This window comes from Toxorhynchites rutilus, chromosome 3, assembly GCF_029784135.1.
Source record: "Toxorhynchites rutilus septentrionalis strain SRP chromosome 3, ASM2978413v1, whole genome shotgun sequence".
NCBI classification, from domain to species: Eukaryota; Metazoa; Arthropoda; class Insecta; order Diptera; family Culicidae; genus Toxorhynchites; species Toxorhynchites rutilus.
The window spans coordinates 296,031,694-296,046,079 of NC_073746.1; the positions used below are offsets into that span (position 1 = coordinate 296,031,694).

Below are 14,386 nucleotides of genomic sequence, written 5' to 3' on the forward strand. Positions count from 1 at the left end.
AGCTATAGTATGACTCGATACAATGAATACAACAAGAACTACGCGCTTACAACGACACCTCGCGGAAATACCGCAGGACTTTTTTGACAGCCTGATACATATTCTGTTTTTTTCATGAGCTAAACGCAAATGAGAATCTTTTTTTTCTCAATATGTCGCTCATAAATCTCGTGAAAAATACTCAAACGGGTTTCGAGTTCAATCACTAACAATAGTCAGATTAATGTGACATCAAGATGTCGATTGCAACTTTCTTGATTATTCGGGAGTATTTTCCGCAAGCAGGCATTCTCATAAAGTGTGTTTCAATTAGAATTTGGTCGCTTATTTTTAATCACTGCAGCGCCTCCAGTTGCCACATCGAGAATCTATTGAGAGCGTTTTGATCCGGATGGTTTGTTTCTTTAGTTGTGAACATTTCATCAAGATTGAAAATTATCGACGATGGAACGCTAGAGGTGGAAAAAAATTCTGCACACTTACGTTGAGAACCCGACGTGGTCAGAAGGAAAGATCGTAAAATTCCTGAAATTTCCAAAATTACAGTACTCAAACGTCACCGGGAGATCCTTACGTTGAACCGGGCGATACTAATCGGGTGTAGAGGTAGAACATATGACCGGAAAATGTGATTCGAGCAGTCCACAACAATTTTGGGCTCTCTTCGCAGGATTTGGCGAAAAATTTCATGTCGAGTCACAGCACAGTTCGGCGAAGTTGTATGCGAGATGGCTTGCGGTCGTATCATGCCAAAAAACACCCCAACAGGACGCTGAAATAAAACCTGGTTGCTAAAACCCGTGCAAGGAAGCTGTACGAGCAAGTGTTAACCAAGCACAAAGGATGCATTTTGATGGACGATGTAACATACGTAAAAAAGGATTTCGGGAAAATAGTCGGAATCCATTGTGTACTTCGTCAATATCGTGTCTGTGTACACCAAAAATCGGTGTCTGATATGGTAATTCTGTTTAATTTTATAAGGATTAATCTACTAAAAAAAGTTATTCAAAAAGTTCGATGCATTCTAAAATAATATCTGAAATGACAAACAAGCAAATTGAAAAAAAAAATAATTTCGTGTTTCTACAATAACAATGCGGTCGTGTCTTGGACAACATGGTCCACAACAGCATCTGCAGTCGACGATCAGGAGTGCAACCAATCAATAGGAAACTCAATACACAATGTACAACCAGGATTCACCAAGGCATATGCTAAGCCCGACCATATACTCCTATCCCCCGATTTACACTGAAGTAGGTCCCCGACAAAACCGTGTAGAATGAAATCTTCGATTGTGGTATGTAAAGCCGTGTAAAATGATATAAACTCTCAATATATGCTCAATTATATGATTTATTTAGGTAAAAAATTATAATCTACTTATCGAATTCATTATAGATCCTGGATACAAATGAAACAAAGAATTCTTCATAAAACTAAATTGTAACAAGTTTATTCGCTATCACCACTTTCAGGAACTACCAGTCTTTTTATGCTGATTAGTATAAAGTCATCCTTATCATTTGAGCATTCCTGATGCGATTCTTGTTCAACAGTCGACGAATTCGGGAAGATCTCAAATTCGACTTCAGACTTAGTGATAAAAAATTCGATTAACAGTTGCGTAGATTTTTTTGCTTTATTGATCATTAAATTTGTTGAAAAGATTTTCAGTCGAAAGATGAAGATATAACTTTCCTTTACTTTTTGTTTATGTCGATATTTTTGGCATTCTAAGAGCTTGAAGAATTGACACAAATTACACATAAAGACTCCAAAAATGCTATGAAAATGGTAGCTTATCAGTTCTAAAACGGTTCGTACTCGTAGTCAAAACGATGATCATATTTAACTTGCTTTCATATGAACTACATATATACATTTTGACGTAGAACTACGTCTTTCATTAAGGGTGCCAAATCAGAAAACAGGTCACGTTTTTATGAAATAAAGTTAACGTTAATAACTATTTTTGCCGCGAACGGATTTTGGCGATTCACATATTAAACGAATCGAAAATTCCGTAAGATTTGTTTAATATGCTATACATTAGAATCCCCTGGTTTGTAAATGGTTAAAATTCATGAAAACTTGAGGCGTTTCCATTTTCCCATACATTTGTTTTGTCCATTTGTGTGCTTTCCCGAACAGACCTGTCAATAACGAGCAACTTATCGACGACCAACGGAGGGGAAATCGTAGGATTCAAAGTCCCCATGAACAAAGGAAAAGTAGAAGAATGAAGGGGAATACTTGCCTAGAGTATAAACAGTGGATCTCGCTGAGGTAGACTTTCATTCGGCATCGGACTGTTGAGTAATTCAGTTCACTTTGCTTTCGCTGCGCTCCGATCTAAGATTGGACCACACCAGTGGTAATCCAACTTGGATATCGTCGTTTGGCTTTTCTGTTCGTTTTTCGCGTTATTCGTATCGTGTGTTTTTCTTTCCGCATCATAAATTGGACGCTTCGCGTAGTGTAGAAGAAGAGAAGGCAGGCTCGAGCCCTGCAAAAAACGAACGCATTGCCAGGGGCAATAATATTTCGAGGCAAGCGTCATCCAATGATGCACGCGATGTTGGTGCAGTGAAAAGCGCTTGCACTGAACCGAGCCTTCGCGAGTGTGACACCGCATCGCACGAAGTAGGCGATTTCGGCGCGTCGGTCGAAAATGTAAACGCCGTTACCCAGGCAGCAACCAAAATCAAGCTCCCCCAGCTGGTGGTGAAGGCGGTCGCTCTTGACAAACTTATCAGCGAATTCGCATCGATGGGTGTTACAGCAGAGTACAAGTTGTGTGGCATAATTCAGTCTTTTTCCAAGCAGTTAACATTGTTTGTTTTCCGTCATCATAAGGTTGTTCGTCAAAAAAAAATTTGGGGAATACCAAGCATCTTGAATGTCTTACTGGAACGTTATAAGTTATTTGGGTTCGCGTGCCAGTTGCAAAACTGCCTTCAGCTAGGATTGCATTAGCGCTATGAAGCATTGCTACTGTTTTCGAGGTTGTTATTAACAAAAAGAGTTTATTTCGCTTGTTTAGTCACCGAGAAAGTAAATGTCTTTCTGGAATTTTGTATGTGGTTTCGCTTGCCAGTAGCAAAACTAAGGGTAATAGCTGCGCTTCTCTCGAGCATGAGAAAGATATACAACTTTTTTCGAGGCCAGTAATATTAACAGAAGCATTTCTTTTGAGAATAGCGCAAAATGATGAGAAGTGTTTTATATTCCTAGTAGTTTCAAGCCACCAATGTATGGCTCTGAATGCATGCTATGGCGAACGCTTGTTTGACGCTTGGTTTACGTTGTACGAAGAAAGAGGTGCGATTCCTTTAAGGCAATACTAAATAACATGTAGCATGATATTTGATACTTGCAAGTGTTGTCATTGTTGTTGTTTCCATGCGGTGTCAAAGATATATTGATGTAGTTATGAGATGTGGAATAATGGTGCTGGTGCAACATGTATATAATCGAGTCTAGCCGAGTCTATGTCAATTGCGAAAACGGCCAAAAAAAAAGCCTTCGAGGTAAATTTTCATTGCATTGACATGAAATAAATTGCGACTCACGATTAGCTAGTGTATTGTTTTGCGAGGGCAAGAATGAATCATCAATCAATTATCGTCAACAAATTCTACAATGAAAAAAACCATTTCAGAGATTATTCTACTAAGCAGTTGTTTCTAAAATTTCACAGCATTATAGAATAATATCCGAAGGTATGAATAAGCGACTTATATAGAATAACAGCGTAGTTCTACGTCAACAATGCGGTCGTATCTTGGACACAACCTCCTATAATTTTTTTTAAGGTTTTCAAAATTTCTTATTTTATAAACAGTGTAAAAGCGAAATCGTGTAAATCAGGTTCCGTGTAAATAGGGGGATAAGTGTATTCGGACCAAATGGGGCCACTGAAAGATCACCGAAAATCGGGGTTTTCAAAAAAAATTGTTAGTGCGAAATGTCTTAAAACTGCATTACTCGTCGATATTTACTGTTATTTCGAAAAAAATATTTTTTGGCGCTTGGTTGTTTTTCCGTTTGAAAAAAAAGTAAGATTTTTGACAAAAACAATGTTTTTTGGGATAACTGTAAATCTCGATATGTCATGCAATTTTAAGACATTTGCCATCAATTTTTTTTGTAAAACCCGATTTCCGGTGATTTTTCGGTTTTCAAAACACTCAAATTTTAACGTTTGCGACACCAGTAAATGAAGTCCAAATGAGCTAATATTTTGCATAGGGTATATTATCGTGTAAATCAATATTTCGTAGCAAATTTCGAATGAAATATCGAAATAACTATTTTTATAGGCATCCTATACCATACTTTTAGTTTCGTATTCCGAAAAAAAAAGTCCCAGAGTGTCGATTTTTGATAATTTTTTTTTCGAGATGACACTAGATCTCGACGTTTCATGCAATTTTAAGACATTTGGCATCAAACTTTTTTTTCGAAAATCCCGATTTCCTTTACTCGCCCCTTGGGCGATTTTTCGATTTTCAAAAAACTCCAACTTTAACCGCTTTGCGCCACTCTCCCTTCATAGCTGATATTTCGCATAGGGTGTTTTTTCGAAGTAGTTAACATTTTGTATAGGGTATCTTTTTGAAATTTTAGTGTCGATTTTTTCCCATACATTCATTGGCACCCTAGACCACATCTAGCAAGTAATATTCCACAAACGTATGCAGTGCATTCGTCTTATGGCACCAATTGGAGCGACAGCATTCCGATTCATTCATCGGTTTCATAGGTCCATATTCATTCATATGTATCAACAACCATCGATGGCGTACCATAGTCAAATCGCAGGAAGAGAAGGATTTGTTAGTTCGCAACAGCTAGCCGCCCGGGAAGAGATGGTCTCCAGGGTGTTACCCAAGGTCTCGGATGATTCTTTCGAGTGGGTTATGTTTTTAGCGCATTTTTAGAGTCAACGACAGCGATGCGTGGTATACCCCCGGATGAAAGTCTAACTCGCTTACAAAGAAGTTTGATAGGAAGTACAAGACAAAAGATTTTGTGTATTCTCACTTTGCCTATGGTATATCTTTAAATTATAAATACACTGAAGTAAGAATGTGGCTCCGAATGAAAAATGGAAGAAAATACTGTTCTTGTACCGAAAACTCGATATAATCCTTGTAAGTTCCCATCACCATCAGTAACATCTAACCGTAACACTGTTTGAGAGGATTTCCAGTTTTTAGTTACGTGGATGTTGTGCCATGAATGCTGATTGGATTGAACAATACCTAAAATACTAAAATAATGCTGAATAGGCGATAGAGACGTGACGGTGAACGTGGCTCCTAACCACCTGAATCAGCTGAAAACAGCCGTGTTAGGGAAATCCTTCTGGAGAAAACTCTCTGCGAACTTCATCGGGAAGTTTCGGAAAAAGTGATAAAGTTGACTAATTTCCGAACGACGTCTAAAGTTTCTAGAAACGCGTGTTGGCAAACGCCAACCTAAAACTCAAAAATGATGTCAACAAACAGATCGTCCAATACGAAAAGCTAGATTATGCCCGCAAAATATCTGGAGAAGAACTACGCAATTCAGATTTAACTTGGGTGCGATATCTACTTCTTGGTGTTGTTCAAAACCCACCTCGTAAGACTCGCGTCGTCTGGGATGCTGTCGCTGTCGTACGAGAAGTTTCGTTGAACTCCATGCTTTCAAAGGGCGCTTGTCTTCAAGGTTCTCTTTTCACAGTACTATGTCGGTTTCGCCAACGGCGTTGTTGGAGATGTATTCGTGTTTACTGAAAAGCTCAGTTGTATGGTTTTCATCGATGACTGGAGTGATCCGGTGTTCGAACGATACTTCATAGGGTGACAACGATGGATGTAGCTGGCCCCTAGGATGGTCAAATGGAAGACAAATGATTGCTTCCCGAACTATGATTCGAGTAGCTGCAACTCGATTTTTAGTGACGTGAAAGGACTAGGTGTGGTGTACCACGGTGCACATAAGTGCTGTGAACCACATTTTCGTCGACTTGAAAGCCGCATATGATACCATCGACCGACGACATCTATGCAGAGTCATGGACGAGCACGGCTTTCCTCTCGACACCTGCAAGACTGATTCAGGCAACGATGAACGATGTGCGGTTCAGCATGAGGATCTCAGGCAATCTGTAGAAATCGTTTGAGATTCGCGGGATACTTCAACAAGCGATGGACTCTCCTGTTTGCTCTTGAACCTGACTCTGCAAGGAGTTATGCAGGAATCGGATTTTCACGTGCGGGGCATGTTTTTTCTTGTATACCCGATTGAAACACGAAGCTGGGTTGATATGGTTTGGGATCAATGCGCCTAAGACTAACTACATGCTAGCAGTAGAGGCTGATCGTAACAAAATCCTTCTTGGTAGCAATATTATAATCGACAGTGTTGAGCTTGAGGGAGTAAATGAGTTTATCTACCTTGGCTCTTTAATAATAACTGACAACAAAAACAGTCAACGGAAGTTGGTCTATGGTACTAGGATCCCACAAACTCCGACCCTGTACGAAATGTACCGTGTACAAATCCCTGATTCGACGAGTGTCCTCTATGGACGATGCACGAAGATGATGTGCAAGAACTTGGTGTTTTCGTACGCCGGGTGCCCAGAACAATAGACGGCGGTATGAAAAAACGGAGTCTGGATAAGAAGTATGAACCACGAGCTGGCGCAACTCGACGACGAACTGAACGTTCAGAAAGTCATCAAGGCTGGACGAATGCGATGAGTGAGATACGTTGCTAGATTGCCGGACAGCAGCGCTGTAGATGGTGTTCGCATCGAATCGAAAGAGTACATCACAGCAGATCTTCTATGATAATGGTACCAAATTTCTATAAAGAAGCGCGAGAAGTACTGGATGACAGGACTTCAATCGAGAGGTTACAGGGACTTTAAGAACGCTGATAGCGAATGACATTTGAAGATGTCATTTGGCACTAAAAACCGTTTGGTATTTTTGCTTAGTCCAATTCAGTTGTGATATATGAGATGTTAAAAATGGATGTCAACATAAAGACAATTCGGTACATTTTACAGTTTTTCTATGATAAAGGTGAGTATGCAAGCAAGGCGGCTGCGAAAAAAATATGAAGTGAGATATCTAAAATGGGTGGGTTATATCTATGATATAACCGCAAGGTTGACGTGGTACTACAGTTGGCTTAGTAATCATTTGTTTGTATTGATTGAATTATTGATAAATGAAGTTTTGATGGCTGTGTTGGGGAAACCGTGAATCGGGTCAATCAAAACGTGGCAGTTAAGGCGTTTAGATAGCGTTTGACATTCTACAGTTATTCAATTGCTTATCTCAGGAAAAATTACATTTCATCAATTGCAAAGGTGCGTAGAAATATTTCATATCAATTGATGCAAACATCTTTCCGATCTATTAAGAAATGCTCGAGCTATAAGCATTCGAAATCATTCATTTTTTCCTGCATGTTCTGTGCTTAGATTGTCATTTCACCACCGTGTTTTTAACGTAGGACTATGAAATTATTTAATCCAATATTGTGATATAACATCACATACCACCATAGAAACAACCGGAATTTGATAATCAACTACAGAAAAAATAGTTGTCTGTCCTGAAAAGGTTCGAAGGTTTATTTTGTTGCAATTCTTCCCTAAACTTTGAATAAGTTCAATTGAAAACATCTCGGTTTTGTAGAAAAAGAGATCTTGATTTTTAAAGTTTGATCATATTTTTAATCCATGCAAAGTTGTTAATTTTCAACAGAAGCAATTTTATTACACCATATTTTAATCTCTACAGCATCCCGAATCGCTTTGCCACTAGTGTTTTTCAGTTGCTGGTTAACGATTGCCTAACAAAGATTTTCCAAACAAGAGCGACAGCATTTGAAATTGAAATAAAACACAGAAAATTCGTAGTTTCAATCATCTATGATTCGGTGCACCATCGAATGGAATGTCAGCAATGGTGATCTCAAGTTCATCAAAAGTTGCCGGTTTGTTCATTGTCGGTTTAAATGTCAGAGCAGTAAGTCCATCGTAACTGTAGCCTTGTGGCATGTAGCGCCATTTTTTTTTTTGAAGGATAACAAAATCATAATCGATTTCTTTTCGTTTTTCGGAAGTCAAATCCAGTGAACATGAACAGTTTTTGGAAAAGCACGCAAAGTATCATCGGGCCGATAATTAACAAAGCAAAAACACACCAAATTGTGAGTTCTCGGTTGCAAATTTTCATTCTCAAAAATTTTCCAGTCGCTAGACTCAACTTCAGCGTCCGATTTGAGTGTTTGATTAAACGAAAAGATTGATAACCCTGATAGAATTCTTGGGACAGTTTACCTGGTTGTTGTTGTACTGCCTGATTGTTCTCAATTCCTTCAAACGCAACTTCAGCAAATTTCATTACAACGTTTTCTTCGATCCATTCTAATGACAGTTTTCTTTTGACGAAAACGTTTGACGAGGTCGTACACGATAGATTTAGTCAAGATCCACAATATTGCGATTTTTATACTTGACCAATTCGGATTTTCGACGTCAAAATGCTAGCGGGTTCTCAGTGATCAAAACTTTATAGGTTTTTCAGTAGTTAGTTTACATGTTTAATATGATATGCATCATTGAAGAAACAGATTACTAGATGCACTGGGGCATGAAAATTTCCGAGCCATCTGACGATTTTATGCCTCAGCCATCCGACGATCGAACGGCTTCATTACCTCCTGTTGCACGAAATTTCCTCCGTAACTCGTTGAAGTTTCAAAAGTTTTATCACTGTGTTCGTGTTTAGTCGACCCATAATAACGTAAAAACTCATAATTGCGAAACCATTTCTCATTATTTCGATGATCAATTAACGTCTGCGTGAAATTCTACCCGACGGGAAGGCAGTGACTGCCTGCAGTGAACCGACAGTCCATACAAACCCCATATTCTCATCTCATAAATGTTGTGAATCTAATCGCACAGCTTATCGGCCTGGCCCTCTCTTTCGAAATTGTTTTGCGCATCATATGAAGAAAAATTGTTGCATTTGGAAATCTATTGAGAATGGGCTGGTTTCATTTATATTTGATTTTTGATCAAGTTCTGTTTATTTTTGATCGTTGTACTACGCCGCGAAACCACCACAAACAATATGCTTGCGTTGTTCATAATTTGATTTTTTGGTACTATAAATCAACGAAGCGAACCCACTATTCCACCTTGCGCTCTTCCCATCCTTTCCTTCGAATGGCATGGAATGCAGTCGAGTGGCATTTTGAAATTATTTTGCCAGTTAACGGAAGAAAAAAAACGACAACAGAACAAATTATAATAAACTGACACGCAGTTCGTTCTAACGTAATTTCTTCCATTTTCCCTAACCTCGAATGTTGTTTTAAAACATATTCTGTTCAACAATTTGAGCCCCTCGTCTAGGGAATCAATAATGAACAGTTCGACAGGGTTGTGTCGTGTTAAAGGTTTTAAAATTTATATCAAGAACAAATTTCCAGCGTCGCGCAGGTTTTTCACCCCTAACCTTCCCGGAAGAATCTCTCAGTGTCTAATCCTCTTTTCCCCCTGTTTAGATGGTTCCATCCAGCGGTGACGGGTGTCGAGGCGGAGAACCTACTGCTCGAGCGTGGCTTTGACGGTTCCTTTTTGGCGCGGCTGTCCTCGTCGAACCCGGGCGCATTCACACTGTCGGTACGCCGTGGCAAGGAGGTGACCCACATTAAGATCCAGAACAATGGCGATTTTTTCGATCTTTACGGAGGTGAGTTGTTGACGGATGGCGGTCGATGGGTACGCGTACATTCTTTACTAACAGGACCTGTTTTATTTTAGGTGAAAAGTTCGCCACGCTCTCGGAGCTGGTTCAGTATTATATGGAAAACGGTGGGCAGTTGAAGGAGAAGAACGGACAAATCATTGAGCTGAAGCAGCCGCTCATATGCGCGGAACCAACGACAGAGAGGTGAGTTCAACTTAGTTGTTGCTTCTGAAGTTCTAGGAGGTCTGGATTAGATTGGTCAGGAATGAATGGAATGAGAAGCTTGAGAGCTATTCGAAAGTGTTTTCATCGTCTGTTCACTTTTAACTGTTTGTTTTGACCATTGATGATAGGCGCGGAAGGTCAATCAGATTGGCCTTCACCCTACCTGAGATGCAATGGAGATTATATGATTGCACATTTGCTCAGAAAAAAAACATGTTGTGCAGATTGCAGTAAAAACCAATAAGTCCAGAATGATAGCGACAGAGGGTAACTATCACAGCGAAAGTTTAACTAGGAAGAGAAGAATTTTGGGGTTAAATTATAACCTCAATCGACGTGTAGACAATCGGCGGCGTATCCTTGAGGACTTTAAGCTATATATTATGACAATATAAGTACTGTTGCTTATCTGCCCAACACACGAAATGGTTGAACCAAGGGCAGGAGATGTTTGTATTATAAATTATTTCCGATCAAATCGTGCTTTCAGTCGTTTATTTATACTTACACGAAGAAAAAAAAATCGACTTACGGCTCCATATTAACACGTTCGACGCCCAACGCGACGTTTTTGAGTTTCTTGCAGTGCCCTACTTGCGATTAAATTATTAAATGAAGATCCAACTTAGTTTATAGACAACTTTTACATGATCTAGCAATGTTTGTTTTCAATTGACGACGAATTGATGACAAACAAACCATCCGTACTATAGATTAATAAAAAGTATAGTATAAACAGTATAATATTATGGTTATGATTTAATTATTTTTCTTCATATCATATAGTTACATTTAGGTGCCTATTCTATCAAATACCTTCTAAAAATCCTACTCAATTCGAGCGAGGAAAGTGTCACCCATATCTGGGTGACGGAGCGTCGAAAGTGTTAAGGGGGTATTCTAGTGTAGTGACACGAATTTCGAACGTTTTTTCGAGCTCCATAAAAATAAAACAAAGAATATTTTTACTATTTGTCATTATCATTATTTGTTCATCTATCTTTAAACAAAATAAACAAATATGGAATGGAGAAGAATATTCATAACTAAAACTAGCTGACCCGGCAAACGTTGTTATGTCATAAAAATTATTTGCAGTGAATATATTGGTTGTAAAATCAAAAAACCTAATCTACGGTAAGTGTGTTTAAATGTTGTAACGATCTACACTTACGTGAAAGTTCGTGACTCTTGTGTTCATACTTGTGTTTGACATACCGAGGAATAGAGTGATTATGACCGACAAAAAAATTTAAAAAATACACACCATTCCTTTTGTTAATTCGATTTATTTCATTAACGAATCTGACATGTTTGTTCTCTTGAACAAATAGCAGATCCAAATTTAATTTATAATTTTTGTTTTAAAAGCGTGTGTCATCCAAAAAATCATAACAATTTACGCTTCACAGAAATGGAAGCTCAATGACGTCTGTATCGCATTGCGTTTTAAGGATGCCACATTTGCACAACCAGTAGAAGTCGAACGGATGACAGAATGCGATATTGCAATCGACTCGGGTAGTTTTGGCTCGATCGGATTTCAGAATACGGATGAGTAGTTGATCAATAGACGTATCTGGAATTCTTGAAGGAATTACACTATCGATTTCCTCAGGGCGTATTTTGTCAACTATGGATAGTTTATACAAAATTAAAAATGTTCATATGAGGTAATCCTCACTTTTGCTATCCAATCGAATACATCCAGCAAGGTGTGGGACCGAGTATGTGTAATGTTCTAATGAAGCTTCTACATTTCATTCATATTTTTTTTTGTTTGAACACACATACTGTAATATCATGACAATGCACGCGTTTAGACCAGGCAATAAAAGCTGTGTCGTCGTTGCTCATGATAGCGTCTAGCAAGTGAGTGTATTTTCCCTCACATCGCTTCTGATTGTCTAGAATCGCAGTCGTTCGCTCTCTACCACTTTATCGATGTCAACGATGAACTCGAGATTATTGTTTCTTTTTCGAATTAGAATTTCTCTCATCACTGTGCAGTCGCCTACCATGACTCCAGCAATGTTGCAAACATATGCATTGAATGTATAAACGTGTTCTCCAGTCGATGTTTTATTAGGATTGATACAATAACGTGATCGTCATCTTGCAGTCCGAGCATGCATGATATGAAGAATTTCCATAATTCATTATGTTTATTAAAAAAGTCTTCCAGCTCGCCGGCAACACGCATGGCTTTGACCGAATTGAGGTTTGTGGTGCATGTGTGGATCCTATTTAGGATAACTTTGCGCAGGATAACTGAGAATAATTATGCCTCGCCGATTGTCGCATATAGCCGGGAGCTTGACGATGATGCCCTGCATCCAGTCGATCGAAAAAGTCGTGGTGTCTCTTATAGTATGCATCATTTGCGCTGTGAGTGCAAGGTCATCTTTGAGCATCTCGGCTGATATGTGGCTAATTTCTGGGACTTTATTGGGTTTCATAAGTTGGACTGCTGATGCATTCTCTTGCAATAATGGAGCCTTCGTGTTGACACAATTGACCAGTCACGTCCTTTAAAGACATCTTCGTATTCATTCTAGCTCGATGCAGGTATCGTGAAATATCATAGAGAAGACGTATGTCACCGGTTGCGGATCTTTTCCCTTCGTTGGCAAGGAAATCGGCTTTCGATTATTCGTCCCGTTTACACAGGCGCTTAACTTCCCCTTCGAGCACATCGTATCGTCGACGAGCTACGCCTTTGACACTATGGGTTCTTGTCCGCTCTTCCGTGGCTTTGGCGTCCCTTCGTTTCTATCTCTTCCTCTAACGGACATCACAGATCCACTGCTTTTACAGTTCACCCAGAGTATTCTCGCTGAATGCGATGAAGGCGTTCTTGATGGCGGTTCACTGGTCTTAGACACTCCCAATGACCGGTACATCCACGTATCGTATCCAAATAACGTTTCCCACCACTCGAACATTATTGTGAGACAATATTTGAGGATTTTTTCTTCTAGAACCTCTATAAAATAAGCTTTTATTTGGATAAAAATTGAAAAATCTCGTATTCATTGCTCGACAATGTGATTAATTGAGGTGCATGGGGACGTGGTTTCTGGTGATAGATCAACGCATCAAACCTAACCTCAATCCTCTGTTGTTTTCCTCATGACTTCCTTCTTACACATTTCAGTATTTTTTACCATCTTTGTTGCTGTCTTTTTCACACTCACGAAGAATGTCTCTGAACTTTAGAATGGTTTGGGGGACCTATAACACCTGGTGTTTATATAAACTCAAAGTCAGTATAGCATGCGGGTTCTATGAACCATTTTGGGTAAGATTTATTGTTATGAACACGTTGCACCATTCGTTGTTGAAATGGTAGATCAATTTGTCTGAACTTCAGAATATTTTGTAGGACCTACAACATGTAATATTTGAACAAACTTAGACAGTGTAGCATGTTGCTACTTGGATAGGCACCACACGCACTGCGCGCTAACCGCGCTAAGTGTAGGCAGGAGAAAAATAACATTGAGAGTGTGTGGGAGAAGGAAGATCGATCCAAGATAAATACACCTTGAATCGATCGAACAAAAAATGTCAAAAATGAAAATTGGTCAAGGTATAGGAGCGATAATTTTTATGCATTGTGAATTTATTTTACATACAATTGTTATACATGAAGCACACATATGCGAAAACTGGATGAAACTGGACAATATTTAGAAAAAAAACTGGGAGACAGTTAAACGTTTGACTGGATCGAGGAAAAAACACTGGAAGAATCCAGTTTAAACTGGAACATTGGCAACACTGCGTACATCAAGCAGACTCCGCCTTTACATTCGACTGATGCTGAGGTGGTCGTTCTGCCACAAAATCTTCGTATTGAAGTCGCCCATTCCGATTTAGATATCGCCATTGGGGATCTTATCCATGATGCTGGGATTCAACTGGCTGTAGTAGTATTATTTTTCCTGCGGCGATCGATAGCGTTGATGGCACGTGTCTTTGGAAGATAGTAAAACTAGGCAACCCGTGTCTGCCAACGATTTCCCTATCTTTTGAGGCTCCAACTCGTTTTTGTTGTTTCCTCTATGTAATACCTTTTCGAAGATAGTTTATGGTCACCAAAGTTCAAATATACTAGATATACTAGATATTTTTTTCAGTCGTATTTATCATGAAGATTCGACGCGGTTTTTGTTAATTACCAGAAGAACAGGGCGTACTTCGAAGTCTCATGCTACCCGGAATAATGCTTAAATAATGGAGTATATAGTTCTAACTGATTCGCGTTGCTTCATGTAGGCAGTGCGGAGCATCTTCCGAAGGTTTGTTTCGACGAATGAGTGTATTTTGTAGCATAAAAAGAAAAGAGAAAGCATGTATCTAACATTATTCTTTAAAAGATT

General features: G+C 39.1%; 1 protein-coding gene across 4 annotated transcripts in view; it reads left to right on the plus strand.

The window, feature by feature from the left end:
• The window catches only part of LOC129774712 (tyrosine-protein phosphatase corkscrew), a 175,821-nt gene that overhangs the window by 29,916 nt on the left and 131,519 nt on the right, over window positions 1–14,386 (plus strand). For all 4 annotated transcript variants that reach the window (XM_055778597.1, XM_055778600.1, XM_055778599.1 and 1 more), the window contains 2 exons: window positions 9,592–9,779; window positions 9,851–9,980. In XM_055778597.1, coding sequence (XP_055634572.1) covers window positions 9,592–9,779; window positions 9,851–9,980 — 318 coding nt within the window. The remainder of the gene's footprint in view (window positions 1–9,591; window positions 9,780–9,850; window positions 9,981–14,386) is intronic.